The following is a 17,732-nucleotide window of genomic DNA, read 5'->3' on the forward strand; positions in this document are numbered from 1 at the left end:
TCGATGCCATGGAGCCTTGGCTCAGAACCTGGGGTCGAGAAATCGTGGCCTCGCTCTCCTCTCACCGCCCTCTTCCTGGTCGGAGTGAACCCCCCAGAGAAGGGAGGGAGGCGGCAGGGTCTGGCGGAAGCCCCGGGAGCTGCACAGAAAGGCGGAGGGAGCTGCCCCGACAAGGAGAGGCTCGGCCTTGGGCATATCTGCAGAAAAACCCTTCCCTCCTAGGCTGGCGGCGGCGGGGGCGTGGAGGGGCGGGGCGGTGCCGCCCCCGGGGCGGGCCCAGTGCGTGGCAGCGGGACCTGCGGCCCCGTCGCGAAGTTTCCATCCCTGCGAGCGCCGCCGGGTCGGCCGATCGCCCCCATACCTCGGCTATGCGGCCCCTGCTGCTCCTGGCCCCGCTGGGCTGGCTGCTGCTGGCCGAAGCGAAGGGCGACGCCAAGCCGGAGGGTGAGGGAGCGAAGGCCGGGGGCGGGAGCGCGGATCCGGGCGGGAGGGCTGGTCCGGGGCTGCCTCCCTGGGAACGACCTGAATGGGAGGCCTGGGCTGGAGAGGGAGTCTGGGTTCCGGCTTCTTGTCCACTTACTGGCTGGTGACTTGAACAAATCACTTCCCCTCTTGGGGCTGCGGTTCCTGCTTCGGGAAGGAAAGGGTGACAGCTGAGTCCCATTCAGCACAGAAAGGCTCAAAATAATAATAGTTCTCATAATAATAACCGACAATGGCTATTCTGCGGAGTGCTTACTATGGGCCAGGCATCAGTTAGGCATGATTGCTACCCTGGTAAGTGTTTCCTTCTATTATCCCCGTTTTCCAGCTGGGCAAACTGAGGCTCCAGAGTTCATTCACTTGCCCAAGATCATACAACTTGTGGGCCTTGGAACCAGGATTTACCCCACCCACCCAGGTGTCTGGTTCCAGAGCCAGGAGGCCTCATGACCACAGGAGTGAGGGGTGTTGAGGGGGACAGAGAAGGGATGGGGGTAGAAGGTGTGGCTCACTTTGCGGAGCAGTTTGTGCTTTCACCCATGTCCCCTGTGGTCTGCTCAGCCCCTGCCAGGGTGGTCTTCCTCTCTGCAGTTTATTTTTTTATTTTATTTAATGTATTTATTTATTTATTTATTTTTGAGACGGAGTCTTGCTCTGTCGCCCAGGCTGGAATGCAGTGCGCGATCTCGGCTTACTGCAACCTCTGCCTCCCAGGTAAAAGCAATTCTTTTTTTTTTTTTTTGAGATGGAGTCTCGCTCTGTCGCCCAGGCTGGAGTGCAGTGGCACAATCTCAGCTCATTGCAACCTCCGCCTCCCAGGTTCAAGTGTTTCTCCTGCCTCAGCCTCCCAAGTAGCTGGGATTACAGGCACGCACCACCATGCCTAGCTAATTTTTGTATTTTTAGTAGATACGGGGTTTTACCATGCTGGCCAGGCTGGTCTTGAACTTCTGACCTCGTGATCCGCCTGCCTCAGCCTCCCAAAATGTTTGGATTACAGGCATGAGCTATTGCGCCCAGCTGGTTCAAGCGGTTCCTGTACCTCAGCCTCCCAAGTAGCTGGGATCACAGACATGTGCCACCATGCCCAGCTAATTTTTGTATTTTTGGTAGAGATGGGGTTTCATTATGTTGGCCAGGCTGGTCTTGAACTCTTGATCTCAGGTGATCAGTCCACCGTGGTCTCCCAAAGTGTTGGGATTACAGGCATGAGCCACCACACCTGTCCTTCTCTGCAGTTTATACTTGAGGAAACTGAGGCCCAGACAGGTGAAGTGACTGTCTAGGGTGGTCCAGACGGAGGTGGTTGGTCCGAGGTCAGCTGGGCTCCAGTCTAGCGCTCCTTCTACTTCCTCAAGGCAGATTGGATTGCAGTGTGTGCCCCACTGTCCTGAGTGGGTGCTTCCCTCCTCTCCAGCCCTCCCTGGCATGGGCCATCTCCGGGGCTGTCCCGAGAAGGGCATAGACTGCGGACAGTCCAAGCAAAGCCAAGCAGAACTGGCAGTACTTTCCATGGCATTCTCCTCCTTCAGCCTACCCTCCTGGAAAACCTGAAACTGTACCACCAGAAGGATCCCGAGTTCTTTGGGTCAGGGATGGGAAACACCATTTTTTTTTATTTTTTATTTTTAGACAGAGTTTCACTGTGTCCCCCAGGCTGGAGTGCAGCAGTGTGACCTCGGCTCACTGCAACCTCTGCCTCTTGGGTTCAAGCGATTCTTGTGCATCAGCCTCCCAAGTAGCTGGGATTACAGGCCTGCACCACCACACCCAGCTAATTTTTGTATCTTTAGAAGAGATGAGGTTTTACCATGTTGGCCAGGCTGGTTTCAAACTCCTGACCTCAAGTGATCCTCCTGCCTTGGCCTCCCAAAGTACTGGGATTACAGGCGGGAGCCACTGCACCCAGCCAGGAACCACCATTTATTTTCTTTTCTTTTTTTTTTTTTTTTTTTTTTTTTTTTTTTTTTTTGAGACGGAGTCTTGTTCTGTCGCCCAGGCTGGAGTGCAGTGGCACAATCTCGGCTCACTGCAAGCTCCGCCTCCCGGGTTCACGCCATTCTCCTGCCTCAGCCTCCTGCGTAGCTGGGACTACAGGCGCCCGCCATCACACCCGGCTAATTTTTTTTGTAGTTTTAGTAGAGATGGGGTTTCACCATGTTAGCCAGGATGGTCTCGATCTCCTGACCTTGTGATCCGCCCCCCTCGGCCTCCCAAAGTGCTGGGATTACAGGCTTGAGTCACCGCACCCGGCCCTTTTTTTTTTTTTTTTTTTTAAGACAGAGTTTCACTCCTGTTGCCTAGACTGGAGTCCAATGGTGCGATCTCAGCTCACTGCAGCCTCTGCCTGCCAGGTTCAAGTGATTCTCCTGCCTCAATCTCCCTAGTGGCTGGGATTACAGGCAGATGCCACAACACTCAGCTAATTTTTGTATTTTTAGTAGAGACGGGGTTTCACCATGTTGGTCAGGCTGGTTTCAAACTCTTGATCTCAGGTGATCCGCCTACCTCGGCCTCCCAAAGTACTGGGATTACAGGCGTGAGCTCCCGGCCAGGAACCGCCATTTCTTGAGTACCTCCCTTGGACCAGGTTGTGCCCAAGGCCCCATGTCTCCCAGTGGTAAAGCCGGCAGTGTTGCTCTCTGTGAGGCTTGGTGTTCTAGCCTGCAAGACCCGGTGATGTTACCTCACGCCTGGAGCTCTAACAAGAATTCCAGGGGATGAAGTTGGGGAGAGTTCAGCTCAATGCGTGGCCCATGAAAGGCCCTCGGCAAAGGGCATTTTCTCTTCTGGTCCCAGGGCTGCCAGCTTACAGCAGGGCAGTAAGAGAGCTCAGCAAGTCCAGTGACGGCAACGCTGACCACCGGGCTGTGCAAAGGGCTCTCGGCCTTGGTCCCCTCACTAGCCAGGAGCCCTGTTGTAGCCTTGTTTTCTGGGCTTTGATCCCCCTGCTTCTGCTGACATGGGCTGCCTGCATCCCAGACCATCCCAGCAGAGAAACTGCAGCTGCCCACGATGAAGCCCGGGGAGTTGAATTGAAGAGGGACCAGACTGATGACAGGGCGTTAGGCACCCTGATCCCCAGCAAGTGACAGGAGGAGGGCAGAGTAGATCCAAGGAAGCCTTCACAGAGGGTGCTGCTATGGGCGGAGGACAGGATCAGTGTGCTACTGAGGTAACCCAGGTAGAGCACCTGGTAGGTAGAAAGCACATCTGTGCTCACTGATGCACAAGAGAGCGGATCCCCAGGCCTGGGGCTAATGTCAGGCCAGTCTGAGTTGGGCCCTTTGCTTCCCTTCTCCATTTGGATCCCTCCCTGTTTTCCTTTTTTTTTTTTTTTTTTTAAATTTTTCTTTTTTTTTTTTTTTTGAGACAGTCTCTCTGTTACCCGGGCTGGAGTGCAGTGGCACGATCTCAGCTCACTGCAGCCTCCACCTCCAGGGTTCAAGTGATTCTCCTGTCTCAGCCTCCCAAGTAGCTGGGATCACAGGCATGCACCACCATGCCTAGCTAATTTTTGTATTTTTAGTAGAGACGGGGTTTTGCAATGTTAGCTAGGCTGGTCTCGAACTCCTGACCTCAAGCGATCTGCCCACCTTGGCTTCCCAAAGTGCTGGGATTACAGGCCTGAGCCACCACGCCCAGCCGGGATCCCTTTGCTAAGTAAGGAATCATCAACACCATTTTGGAGATGGGAAGACTAAGGTCCTGGAAGGTTAAACATCTGGTCTCTCGTTGCCAGAGCTGGTTGGAGGTGGGGTCATTGTCTGGAACTCAGACCTACTGTTCATTTCTGCACCTCTGGATGGGAAGGGGGTGCTGTTGCCTGGAAATGCTGCCTGGGGGAGCCTGCTCAGCTCCCCTAGACCCAGCTGAGGTGTGACCTTCAGCCAGCTGGACAGGAGGACAGAGTGGGTTGCTCATCTTCCCTGCAGGTCTTGCCTGAGCAGCCCACTGACTAGTGTGTGTGTTTGGTGGGGGGTACCCCAGCAGCCCCCAGAGAGGCCAGCTCTTCCCTTTCCCTGGCAGGTGGATGGGAGGGAGCAGCTACTGAGGTGGATTCAGCTGGAGTAGGGAAGGGGATTTGCTGTGGAGTCTCTGGGAGTGAGGTGGGTGGGGTGCTGTCGGCAGCTTGTCCGTCCCTTCACCCAAAACCCATGGCCTTGGTGCATGGAGAGAAACGTGGACTGTTTTCACTTTTAGGGGGCTCCCAATCAGAGGGGGGTACAGAGCACCTCACTTCAGTAGACACCCCGTGTCTGAGGGAAGAGATATTGCGCCATCCTGGGGGAGCTTCCAGAACAAGATGGGAGACACAAGAAGGCTTCAACAAAGCAACATCTTCCATCACAGGGAACTGGGAGAATAAAAGGCAACATCCAAACAGGCAGATATCCCTAGAGCCAAGGCCAGATGTCCCGCAGCCCTTCCTCCCATTTGTAGAAACTTCTAGCAGATCTCCAGCTCCTGCCTTTCCCTGTAGGCCTTGATTTGGCCGTGGTGAGGGAAGAACAGCTGCAGAGATCAGAGGCTCAGCTGGGCGTTCAGGTTGTGCTGTTCCCTACTAGAGAACAGAAGGGTCCCAGGAGTCAGTCAGGCTGCACTGGATGGTGTCGGGGTGGGGCTGGGTCTGGGGAGACCTAAGTGGGCAGCTGGCCCCGGGGAGGCCAAGGTTGGCTCCCAGGTGCGGGGCATCCCCAGCTCCTGCCAGACCCTGTTCCTGGCTTCAGTTCAAGCCTGGGGTGGGGATGAAGGATGGGGGAGGGGAGAGGGCAGAAGAGCTCCATTCATTCCCGCCTCCCCAGAGAGCAGACTGGGTGTGTCATGACTGTGCCTTGACTCAGGACACACAGGGATCACCCACGCCTTGGGCTGGGACTGCTTGGGGAGGAGGGGGCATCCGCTGGCACAATCAAACCAGGGGTGCCCAGAGGTCCCATTCTTCCAGGAGCTCATCACATAGGCACGCCCCAACCAAGCCCTCATCATCAGTCTCTCCACATCATTCTTTTCTTTTTCTTTCTTTCTTTCTTTTTTTTTTGAGATGGAGTCTCGCTCACCTAGTCTGGAGTGAAATGGCACGATCTCAGCTCACTGCAACCTCTGCCCCCTGAGTTCAAGCAGTTCTCCTGCCTCAGCCTCCTGAGTAGCTGGGATTACAGGCGCCCACCACCATGCCCGGCTAATTTTTGTATTTTTAGTAGAGATGGGGTTTTGCCATGTTGGCCAGGCTGGTCTCGAGCTCCTGACCTCAGGTGATCCACCCGCCTTGGCCTCCCAAAGTGCTAGGATTACAGGTGTGAGCCACCGCGCACATCATTCTTCTCTTAAAAGTTTTTCTAAATTTTATTTTTTTGTACAGACAGGGTTTCACTGTGTTGCCCCAGCTGGTCTTGAACCCTCAGGCTCAAGTGATCATCTCCACCTTGGCCTCCCAAAGGCCGGGATTGCAGGTGTGAGCCACTGCACCTGGCTAATTCCTGTGGCCCAGTAGCATGATTATAGCTCACCGCAGCCTTCACCTCCTGGGCTCAAGCAATCCTCCTGCCTCAGCTTCCTGAGTAGCTGGGCCTAGAGGTGTGTGCCACCACGCCTGGCTAATTTTTTAATTTTTTGTAGAGACAGGGTCTCACTTTGTTGCCCAGGTTGGTCTTGAACTCAGGGCCTCAAATAAGCCTCCTGCCTTGGTCTCCCTAAGTGTTGACATTACGGGCGTGAGCCACCCCGCCCTCTGCATCATTCTTGCTCTCAAGAAGGCAGCTCCCCTTTATTCCTGACCCCCAGGGCAGCACCTACCAAGACACAGCTCCCCTTTTTAGGGAGGCACCCTGTTGCCAGAACCCCCCGCAGCTACCAAGGCAGGCACTGCCAAGCACTTTATGGCATCGGCTCATTGAATCCTTGTGAAAGTCTCTGGAGGGAGGTACTATCATCTGTATTATTCCCATGTTACAGATGAGAAAACTGAGGCACAGAGAGGCTAAGTTCCCTGCCCAGCAATCTGTCTTTAGCACCCTCTCTATTGTATCTCATTGATTTCTGCTGATCCTGGATCACAGGTTCATCTGGGGAAGTCATTGCTGGACTTTGGGCAGTAGGTGGGGAGGGCTGAAAGCTCTGGGTGCCAGGCCTTCGCCTTAGCCCAAGGTGGCTGGCTGGACCAGACAGAAAGCAGGTGGGAGGGGCCTTGGCGCTCGAAAATGAATCTTCCACATCCATGCCTTAAGGGTTTCTCTGGCCTGGCCTAGCAGTGAGCTGGGAAAAGACCTCACCACGTGACTGGAGTTGAGTGCTTATGCTGCAGAGGCCAGAGGGAAGGTGCTGGAAGCTCTGGCTTCTGTCTGCAGCCAGGAGTCTCTGGCATCTTGGGATGTTGGGCTCTTGGACAGGGAAATGAAGATAAGAGCATGGGCATTTAGAATTCCAACTCATTCCCATTTCACCTAAAGGTTCTGTGACTTTGGGTCAGGTATTTAGCCTCTCTGTGCCTCAGTTTCCTCACCTGAAGAAGCAGTGATAAAAATATCACCTTCCTCATAGAGTGTTGACCGTTAAATAAGATAATGAATGTAACATGCCTCATACAGCACACAGTATCTCACAGGGGTTCAGTGGTGGTAGCTGTTCCTAAAATCACCTTCCCATGTTGCTGCTTTTTTTTTTTTTTTTTTTTTTTTTTTTTTAGACGGAGTTTCACTCTGTCACCTGGGCTGGGGTGCAGTGGCGTAATCTTGGCTCACTGCAACCTCTGCCTTCTGGTTTCATGTGATTCTCCTGCCTTAGCCTCCTAAGTAGCTGGGATTACATGCACCACCATATAACTTGCACCATGTAAAATGCACCACTGCCTGGCTAATTTTTGTATTTTTAGTAGAGATGGGGTTTTGCCATGTTGACCAGGTGGGACTTGAATTCCTGACCTCAGGTGATCTGCCCACCTTGGCCTCCCAAAGTGCTGGGATTACAGGTGTGTGAGCCACTGTGCCCGGCCTTTTTTTTTTTTTTCTTTTTGAGACAGAGTTTCACCCTGTTGCCCAGGCTGGAGTACAGTGGCGTGACCCTGGCTCACTGCAACCTCTGCCTCCTGGGTTCAAGCAATTCTCGTGCCTCAGCCTTCCGAGTAGCTGGGACTACAGGCTCTTGCCACCACGTCTAGCCGATTTTTGTATTTTTAGTAGAGACAGGGTTTCACCATGTTGGCCAGGCTGGTCTCAAATTTCTGATCTCAATTGATCTGCCTGCCTCAGCTTCCCAAAGTGCTGGGATTACAGGTGTAAGCCACTGTGTCAGGCCTCACGTAGCTGCTTAAGGCCAGAATGTACAGTGTGTCTTGGTCATGCCCAATCCCAGCCATGGCGAGGGAGAGGGAGACCAAGGAAATAAAGATGTGGCCCTGGCCTGGCAGAGGGAGAAGGAGCAGGTTTGTACCAATACGTCAACTACTGGGCAAACCAAGACTGCACGTGCAAAGGAGTGACCACATGGGATGAGATTAAGGAGGGCTTCCTGGAGGAGGGAGACTGGAGGCCTCTTTAGGGGAAGGAATGTGTGTTGCAGACAGGTCAAGGGAATGGGGTGCAGGCTGGGTTTACTGAGGCTGTTTCCTTGGGGATGTTAGAATGTCATGCCAGGGTCTCTTGTTGGAGGGCTTGCCTTTAGTTCCCTTGTTGTGAACTGCCTCCCAGACCCCTGCATTGCAGCCCAGTGTCAGGGGACCAAGGGGATGGATTGGACCAGTGATTCCCAAATGTGGCTGACGTCAGAAGTCACCTGGGAAAGGTAGGAAAAATCCAGACTCCTGGGCCCACCTCAGACCCCTATCCCTGGGGCCTAGGAGCCTGGATTCCACAACCTCTCTTGTGATGCTGATGTGTGGGCAGGTTTGGGACCCTCTGAACTGGACAATCACGTGGGATCCTCAACCAGAGAGGCAGGCTCTGCATGGCCCAAGGAACCCGAGAGTTTTTTGATTTGTTTGTTTTGTTTTTTTGTTTTTGTTTTTGAGACAGAGTCTTGCTCTGTCACCCAGGCTGGAGTGCAGTGGCATTATCTCGGCTCACTGCAATCTCTGCCTCCTGGGTTCAAGCGGTTCTCTGCCTCAGCCTCCCGAGTAGCTGGGATTATAGGCTCCCGCCCACCACCACGCCTAGCTAATTTTTGTATTTTTAGTAGAGATGGAGTTTCTTTTTTTTATTTTTTATTTTTTTTGAGATGGAGTCTCACTCTGTCACCTAGGCCGGAGTGCAGTGGCGCGATCTCGGCTCACTGCAAGCTCCGCCTCCCGGGTTCATGCCATTCTCCTGCCTCAGCCTCCCGAGTAGCTGGGGCTACAGCGCCTGCCACCACGCCTGGCTAATTTTTTGTATTTTTTTAGTAGAGACGGGGTTTCACCGTGTTAGCCAGGATGGTCTCGATCTCTTGACCTCGTGATCCGCCTGCCTCGGCCTCCCAAAGTGCTGGGATTACAGGCATGAGCCACCGCGCCCGGCCGAGATGGGGTTTCACCATGTTGGCCAGGCTGGTCTTGAACTCCTGACCTCGTGATCCACCTGCTTTGGCCTCCCAAAGTGCTAGGATTATGGGCATGAGCCACCGTGCCCGGCTTTTTTTTTTTTTTTTTTTTTTTTGAGACAGAGTTTTGCTCTTGTCACCCAGGCCAGAGTGCAGTGGCACAGTCCCGCTCACTGCAGCTTCCGCCTCCCGGGTTCAAGCTATTCTCTTGCCTGAGCCTCGTGAGTAGTTGGGATTACAGGCATGTGCCACCACGCCCGGCTTATTTTTGTATTCTTAGTAGAGACAGGGTTTCACCACGTTGACCAGGCTGCTCTCAAACTCCTGACCTCAGGTGATCCACCTGCCTCAGCCTCTCAAAGTGCTGCTATTACAGGCGAGAGTCACTGTGCCCGGCCACGGAACTTGGGGGTTAAGGCCCCAGTGTGGGCTCTCGGCAGCACTGTTTCCCTGGAAAACAGGGAAGAGACAAGTTATGGGGAGGAAAGTGGGCATGTGGGGAGGGCACAGCTAGACAGCTCCCTTACATAGATGGAGGGACAGGGCCCTCTCAACAGATGGCCTGGCCACCGTCCCTGGCTGGGCAGTGCATGCATTTAGGTTAAGAGAGGAGACTCTGGGTTCAGGCTTGTGTCCAAGTCCTGGTGCTGCTGCTTCCTAGCTCCCTTGGGCACATTACTCGCCAGCTCTAGCCTTGGTTTCCTAACTGGAAAGTGGGCGGTTAGTATGTATGAAGTGCTTGGAACAGCGTTGGCTGGGCATGGTGTCTCATGCCTGTAATCCAGCACTTTGGGAAGCTGAGGCAGGCAGATCACCTGAGGTCAGGAGTTCGAGACCAGCCTGGCCAACATAGTGAAACCCCGTCTCTACTAAATATACAAAAATTAGCGGGGTGTGGCAGCGTGTGCCTGTAATCCCAGCTACTCGGGAGGCTGAGGTAGGAGAATCGCTTGAATTCGGGAGGCGGAGGTTGCAGTGAGCCAAGATCACACCACTGCACTCCATCCTGGGGACAGAGCCAGACTCTGTCTCAAAAAAAAAAAAAAAAAAAGCCAGCGCGGTGGCTCATGCCTCTAATCCCAGCACTTTGGGAGGCTGAGGCAGGTCGATGACTTGAGGTCAGGAGTTCGAGACCAGCCTGGCCAACATGGTGAAACCCGTCTCTACTAAAAATACAAAAAATTAGCTGGGCGTGTTGGCCGGCACCTGTAATCCCAGCTACTTGGGAGGCTGAGGCATGAGAATCACTTGAACCCAGGAGATAGAGGTTGCAGTGAGCCAAGATCTAGCCACTGCACTCCAGCCTGGGTGAGAGAGCGAGACTGTCTCAAAAAAAAAAAAAAAAAAGTGTCTGGCGTGCAGAAAATGCTCGATGAAGTTAAGCCATTATCGTTGCTGTTATTGAGAAGCAGGAACTTGAGAAAGGGGCTTTGAGCCACCCCACGCCACCCCATCCCCTTCCCCCACCCCTGCTGCTGAAGTTCAAGAGCCTGTTCCACAAGAATCCTGAATTGCGCATGCACACACACACACACACACACACACACACACACACACACTCACTCACATGCTCTCAAGCTGGCTTTTTCCATCCATGAAATGTGACACTCTTCCTGTCCCCAGCAGCCCCCTGTTGCCAAGAGGGCCTCAGAGCTGGTGGCTCTAGTTCTCTTCACCTGGGGGGAGACTTCACCGGCCTGGCAGGAGTTGGGGGGAGCCCTTCCCCAAGTGTGAGCAGCACCCCTCGTTTCTGGATCCCAGGTTCAGGTAGCGAGGCCTCTTCTTCCCACACCTGCCTGGTGTATCCACCCCCTCCTCCCCCAGGACCCCAGCTGATCCCTGCCCTGGGGCCAGCTCCCTGCTCCGGCTACCCCTGCCCTGCCAGCTCTGGCAAGCCAGGCCCCTTTGTTCCTACAGTCTAGGTTCCTCCTGACTTCCTGAGGTGGTGGGAGGGGAGGGCCTTACCTACCTGCTGTCACTCTGGCCACCAGAGTGCTCTCTGGGGAGTTATTTCCAGAAGGTTCTGCTGCAGCGGCAGGCCACACTACAGAGCCTGGGAGAGGTTCCTTGTTAAAATTGTAGGAATGGCTGCCCTGGCCAAAGGTCAGGAGTGGACCAGTGGATTTCAAGTCAGTTTCCACGCTGGGCTGACTCATTGGTTGTAACAGCCTCAAGCATGGTGTTGGGAGAATCTAGAGCCGTGTGATACTCAGCAAGAAAGACTGTGGGATAGATTGGCAATGTCTGTCCCAGGTTAGGTATGGAGAGCAGGGACCTGTGAGCCATGTATTGGCTGTCCCTGGGCTAATGTCTATCATTGGCCAGAGAGATCTTCCTTGTGGTCAGCATTCAAAGTAAATTCTTCCTTCCACACCCTCTAAAGCCAGAAACTCAGTCCTATAATGCAGGGTATAGACACCTCTCCTGTCTACAGCACATGCTTCATGACATGTTGGTCAGTGTATTTGTCTGTTTTATGTTGCTGTAAAGAAGTACCTGTGGCTGGGTAATTTCTCAAGAAAAGAGGTTTATTTGGCTCACAGTTCTGCAGGCTGTACAAGCATACCACCAGCATCTGTTCTGCTTCCAGTGAGGCCTCAGGAAGCTTTGACTCATGGCAGGCATGTCACATGGTGAGAGCTGGAGTAAGAGAAAGGAGGAAGTGCAAGGCTCTTTTAAACAACCAGCTCTCTGCTGGGCACGGTGGCTCATGCCTGTAATCCCAGCACTTTGGGAGGCCAAGGCGTGTGGATCATTTGAGGTCAGGAGTTTGAGACCAGCCTGGTGAACATGATGAAACCCCGCCTCTATTAAAAATACAAAAACTAGCTGGGAGGCCAGGCACGGTGGCTCACGCTTGTAATCCCAGCACGTTGGGAGGCTGAGGCGGGCGGATCACGAGGTCAGGAGATTGAGACCACGGTGAAACCCCGTCTCTACTAAAAATAAAAAAAAAAAAATTAGCCAGGCGTGGTGGTGGGCGCCTGTAGTCCCAGCTACTCGGAGAGGCTGAGGCAGGAGAATGGCGTGAACCCAGGAGGCGGAGCTTGCAGTGAGCCGAGATTGCGCCACTGCACTCCAGCCTGGGCGACAGAGTGAAACTCCGTCTCCAAAAAAAAAAAAAAAAAAATTAGCTGGGCATGGTGGCAAGTGCCTGTAGTCCCAGCTACTCAGGAGGCAGAGGTTGCAGTGAGTTGAGATCATGCCACTGCACTCCAGCTTGGGTGACAGAGTGAGATGCTGTCTCAAAAAAAAAAAAAAAAAAACAAAAAACCGCAGCTCTCTTGGCTGGGCATGGTGACTCATGCCTGTAATCCCAGCACTTTCGGAGGCTGAAGCAGATCACCAGAGGTCAGCTGTTCGAGACCAGCCTGGCCAACGTGGCAAAGCCCTGCGTCTACTAAAAACATAAAAAATAGGCGGGTGTGGTGGCACCCGCCTGTAGTCCCAGCTACTTGGGAGGCTGAAACAGGAGAATAGCCTGAACCCAGGAGGTGGAGGTTGCAGTGAGCTGAGATGATACCACTGCATTCCAGCCTGGGTGACAGAGTGAGAGTCTGTCTCAAAAAAATAAAAACCAACCAGTTCTCACATGAACTCAGAGCAAGAACTCACTCATTACCAAGGAGATGGCACCAAGCCATTCATGAGGGATCTGCCTCTGTGACCCAAACACCTCCCAGTGGGCCCCACCTCCAACACTGGGGATCACATTTCAACGTGCAATTTGGAGGGGACAAAAATCCAACTATATCGGTCAGTTACTGGGTGGAGGGAGCCCTGGAGGAGACTCAGGAGACCTGGGTTATTTCCTGCTCTATCATCCCTTCCTCCCTGAGCCCTATTCTGTAATGGGTTGACATGAAGACACTTCCTGCCAGAATTTGACAGGTCACTGGGAACAAAGACCTCCTCCCTGTCACCTCCCTCATCCTCCATTCCCATTCACCATACCCTCCTCTGTCTGCAGACAACCTTTTAGTCATCACGGTGGCCACTAAGGAGACCGAGGGATTCCGTCGCTTCAAGCGCTCAGCTCAGTTCTTCAACTACAAGATCCAGGTGAGGGGTTTCCTGGGCGAGGCAGAGACAGTGAGGGGTGGCAGGAGGATCTAGGAGCTAGTGTCCTTTCCAAACTACCATGGCTCTTGAGATAGACTTGGGGCCACAGGGGAGGCTTCTGGAAGCCTGAAGGACGAAAATGAGTTAGTAGGGAATGGGAAGACACAGCAGAGGACACAGCATGAGTCTAGGGGGTGATGGAGAGGGAGAGAGTTGGCTAGAGAAATGCTCAGATGTTAGTGTGCAGGAGCCTCACCTGAGACGCTAGTTTAGAGGACAGGGCCTTGGGATCAGCATTTCCACAAGTTCCACCAGGTAATTTGGGGATGGGCATGGTTTAGACATCTTCCCGGTATTATAAACACTGCTCTAAAGAAACATGAGTGGTCCGGTGCAGGGGCCCATGCCTGTATTCCCAGCACTTTGGGAGTCCGATGATCCACTGAGGTCAGGAGTTGGAGACCAGCCTGGCCAACATGGCGAAACCCCATCTCTACTAAAAATACAAAAAAATTAGCTGGGCACGATGGCATGCACCTGTAATCCCAGCTGCTTGGGAGGCTGAGGCAGGAGAATCACTTGAACCTGGGAGGCGGAGGTTGCAGTGAGCTGAGATGGCGTCACTGCACTCCAGCCTGGGCAATAGAGTGAAACTCTGTCTCAAAAAAAAAAAGAAAAGAAAAGAAAAGAAAAAAGAAACATGAGCTAATGCCCGATCGACCACTGGCATGGGCTTGGTGTCCTCTGTGTGCAGTCCATGGGGCTGAGCCCTGCAGGGAGACGAGTATCCTGAGTGCTTCCTTATGTCAGGCACAAGGTTGGGCACTGGCAATAGGGTGACGGACAATACAGAACATGTCATTGCTTACACAGAGCTTGCAATCTAGTGGCATTAAGTCAGCAAGCAAGTGTATTAGCTCACATGAATGAGGGTTGCAGCAGAGGGTTGCTTCAGGCATGGCTGGATCCAGGGATTCAAGCAGCAAAGTGAGGGCCTTGTCTTTCCATCTCTAGGCCCTGTTTGTTTTCATCGTGGTGGCAAGATGACCACCAGCCACAGATTCATGTGCCCCAGTTTCTCAACTTCAGCAGAAGGAGACAGCCTTTCCTTTTTAGGAAAGGCCTGCAGACTGTTCTGTTTTTCACAGAACAGTCCCAGGGAAGGCGCTGATAGGCCATGCTGGGGTCACATGCTCAAATCTCTGGGTGTGGGAGGGGCGGAAGGGTGGGACATTCTGATTGGACAGGCATGGTCACATGACCACCAGGAACCAGATAAGCCTAACACAGGTGGAGAATGGTTTCCTTACAGGGGAGGGTCAGAGTTGCTGGACCCACAGAAGCAAAAAAAAAATTTCTTTTTCTCTTTTGTTGAGATGGAGTCTTGCTCTATCTCCCAGGCTGAAGTGCAATGGAGCGATTTCGGCTCACTGGAACCCCCATCTCCCGGGTTCAAACAATTCTGCTTCAGCCTCCCGAGTAGCTGCAATTAGAGGCGTGTGCCACCACACGCACACGCCCCTAATTTTTGTGTTTTTAGTAGAGACAGGGTTTTGCCATGTTGGCCAGTCTAGTCTTGAATTCCTGACCTCAGGTGGTCCACAAGTCTCGGCCTCCCAAAGTGCTGGGATTACCAGCATGAGCCACCACGCCCAGCCCTGGAAAAATATTTCTTTACCAAAAGCCAGTGTTAAGGGGTGTCTCTCTCCAGGCGCTTGGCCTAGGGGAGGACTGGAATGTGGAGAAGGGGACATCGGCAGGTGGAGGGCAGAAGGTCCGGCTACTGAAGAAAGCTCTGGAGAAGCACGCAGACAAGGAGGATCTGGTCATTCTCTTCACAGACAGGTAGGTGGGTCAGGGCTTCCTAGCCTGGGTCCCTCCGAGGAAGACAGAAGAATATTCTAATATGAGGCCCTCCCAGAACATCGGGGAAGAAGGGGGACCACTCTAGCTAAGGTTGCCTAGTTTTAGGGTGTCCATTCCTGGTCTTAGTGAAGTCCATTCCCAGGCTTGGTGAAAAGATAAAGAGGAGGTGGCCCATGAGTGTGATGGGCCCCCCTTTAAGTAAGAGAAGAATGACATGTTGTGGGGACCATCTCTCTGCCCAGGGTGCGGGTGGGAACATGGCAGGCAGGGCTGCAGACGGAGACAGGTCCATTTCCCAGATGGTGGCCCAGGCTGGCATGGGCAGAGGGCCATTTGTGGAGCACTTGATCCCTGGTCCCTCCTGTCTGTGCCCTCACTGGGCCTCTGCTCATCCCTGCCCTGCTCCATCTTCTTGCTACTCTGGCCACAGCTATGACGTGCTATTTGCATCGGGGCCCCGGGAGCTCCTGAAGAAGTTCCGGCAGGCCAGGAGCCAGGTGGTCTTCTCTGCCGAGGAGCTCATCTACCCAGACCGCAGGCTGGAGGCCAAGTATCCGGTGGTCTCCGACGGCAAGAGGTTCCTGGGCTCTGGAGGTGAGAGGCCTGGGTGCGGGTGCAGGGCGCTTGGCCCAGCAGAGGGGTCCATCCACTGTCTTTGTGAGGACCCCCCTTGTTTGACATGCAATGCGAGTGTCTCACAGGTCTCCAGTGCAGAATGTCCTGAATAGAACTCCTGACTTTTCAACCCCATATGTGCTCCCCTGCAGTTCTGATCTCATTCAACAGACACGCAGCCCCATGGACAGAACCCAGGAGTCACTCCAGACTCCTCCCTTGCCCTCCTCCACCTACGTCCAATGCCAGTCGCCTGTCTACTACTTTTTAAAATTTGAGACGGCATCTCAGTCTGTTGCCCAGGCTGGAGTGCAGTGGTGGGATCTCGGCTCACTGCAACCTCTGCCTCTTGGGCTCAAGCAATCCTCCTGCTTCAGCCATCCAAGTCGCTGGGATTACAAGCATGCACCACTATGCCCAGCTAATTTTTGTATATTTAATGGAGATGGGGTATCGCCATGTTGGCCAGGTGGGTCTCGAACTCCTGGCCTTAAGTGATCCACCTGCCTCGGCCTCCCAAAGTGCTGGGATTATAGGCATGGCCACCTGCCTCTTACTTCCTAAAGATCTCTGGAATCTGCTCTCTCCGGCCCACAGTTCACTGCTGCCATTCTCACTGGGCTCCTGGCCGTTGGTAGGAGCATCCTTACTGCTCTGCCAATCCCTACCCTCATGCCCTTCCAGGCCATTCTCCGTCCAGCAGCCAGAGGGGTCTGTAAACGATGTAAATCCAAGGCTGGGCACGGTGGCTCACGCCTGTAATCTCAGCACTTTGGGAGGCCGAGGTGGGAGGATCACTTGAGGCCAGGAATTCAAGACCAGCCTGACCAACATGGCGAAACCCCATCTTTACTAAAAATATAAAAAGTAGCTGGGTGTGGTGGTACACGCCTGTAATCCCAGCTACTTGGGAGGCTGAGGGAGGAGAATCTCTTGAACCCGGGAGGTAGAGGTTGCAGTGAGCCGAGATTGTGCCACTGCACTCAAAAAAATAAATAAATAGGCTGGGTGCGGTGGCTCACGCCTGTAATCTCAGCACTTTGGGAGGCCAAGGTGGGTGGATCATGAGGTCAGGAGATGAGACCATCCTGGCTAACACGATGAAACTCCGTCTCCACTAAAAATACAAAAAATTAGCCTGGTGTGGTGGCGGGTGCCTGTAGTCCCAGCTGCTCGGGAGGCTGAGGCAGGAGAATTGCTTGAACCCGGGAGGCAGAGCTTGCAGTGAGCCGAGATCGCGCCACTGCATTCCAGCCTGGGCAACAGAGCGAGACATCGTCTCAAAAATAAATAAATAAATAAATAAATAAGATGCAAATTCACACACATCACTTAATGACTTTCCACTGCATGGAGAATAAAATCCACAGGCCTCTTTTCAACCTCAGTTGGGGATCTGCCATCTGCCCTCAACAGACATTTTTTTTCCACTGATCCAGAGTAAGCACAGTCCAGATGGCCTTGCCCTGGCCCAGGTCCAGGAGTAGGGATGTCCCATTGCTCTTGTGGTTGCCTGTCACCAGTCTGTACTCTAGCCAGGGGCCCATGTGGGCTTCCCTACTATGCCAGGTCTCAGCCCCCAAGGCGCTGTGTGAACTTGGCCCAGCCTTGCCCTTCTCTGGGCCAAGTTTCCCAGATAACTGTAAGAAGGGGCACCAGGCCTGTATCCTCCCAGCCCTGCTCTCCGGGGGCTCCTCGTCCAATCCATTTCCTCACCACCTATGTGGTGCCCAGCACTGAACAGTACAGCTTAGTGGGCACCATTGGTCTTATTCTTGGGGTCAGTAGGAACTCATTAATAAGTGACATTCACTGGCAGGCCCATTTCCAACCTGCAGCCCCACCTCCTGTCAATTCAGGAGGACTTCTGAGAGGTGACGGGGTTTGTGGGCATATGAGTGGAGGTGGATGAGAGGGAAAGGTGGGAGGAGGCCCCTGGCTTAGAGGCTGGAAGCTAAGGGTCTGTCTCGGTGTCCCCACCCACCAACCTTCAGGCTTCATCGGTTATGCCCCCAACCTCAGCAAACTGGTGGCCGAGTGGGAGGGCCAGGACAGCGACAGTGACCAGCTGTTTTACACCAAGATCTTCTTGGACCCGGAGAAGAGGGTAAGAGGCAGTGGGTGGGCCAAGGAGAGGGGGCCTGGGGATCCACTGGCCAGGCTGCACGGGAACAGCTCCTCTCAGGCCTGAACTC

General features: G+C 53.6%; 1 protein-coding gene across 1 annotated transcript in view; it reads left to right on the plus strand.

Moving 5' to 3' along the window:
• Positions 1 to 259: 259 nt before the first annotated feature.
• PLOD1 (procollagen-lysine,2-oxoglutarate 5-dioxygenase 1) overlaps positions 260 to 17,732 on the plus strand; it is a 40,504-nt gene continuing 23,031 nt past the window's right edge. Inside the window, exons 1-5 of the mRNA XM_030805099.1 lie at positions 260 to 444; positions 12,965 to 13,056; positions 14,768 to 14,901; positions 15,353 to 15,516; positions 17,532 to 17,644. Coding sequence (XP_030660959.1) covers positions 369 to 444; positions 12,965 to 13,056; positions 14,768 to 14,901; positions 15,353 to 15,516; positions 17,532 to 17,644 — 579 coding nt within the window. The 5' untranslated portion in view covers positions 260 to 368. The remainder of the gene's footprint in view (positions 445 to 12,964; positions 13,057 to 14,767; positions 14,902 to 15,352; positions 15,517 to 17,531; positions 17,645 to 17,732) is intronic.

This window comes from Nomascus leucogenys, chromosome 24 (assembly GCF_006542625.1).
Source record: "Nomascus leucogenys isolate Asia chromosome 24, Asia_NLE_v1, whole genome shotgun sequence".
Lineage (NCBI taxonomy): Eukaryota > Metazoa > Chordata > Mammalia > Primates > Hylobatidae > Nomascus > Nomascus leucogenys.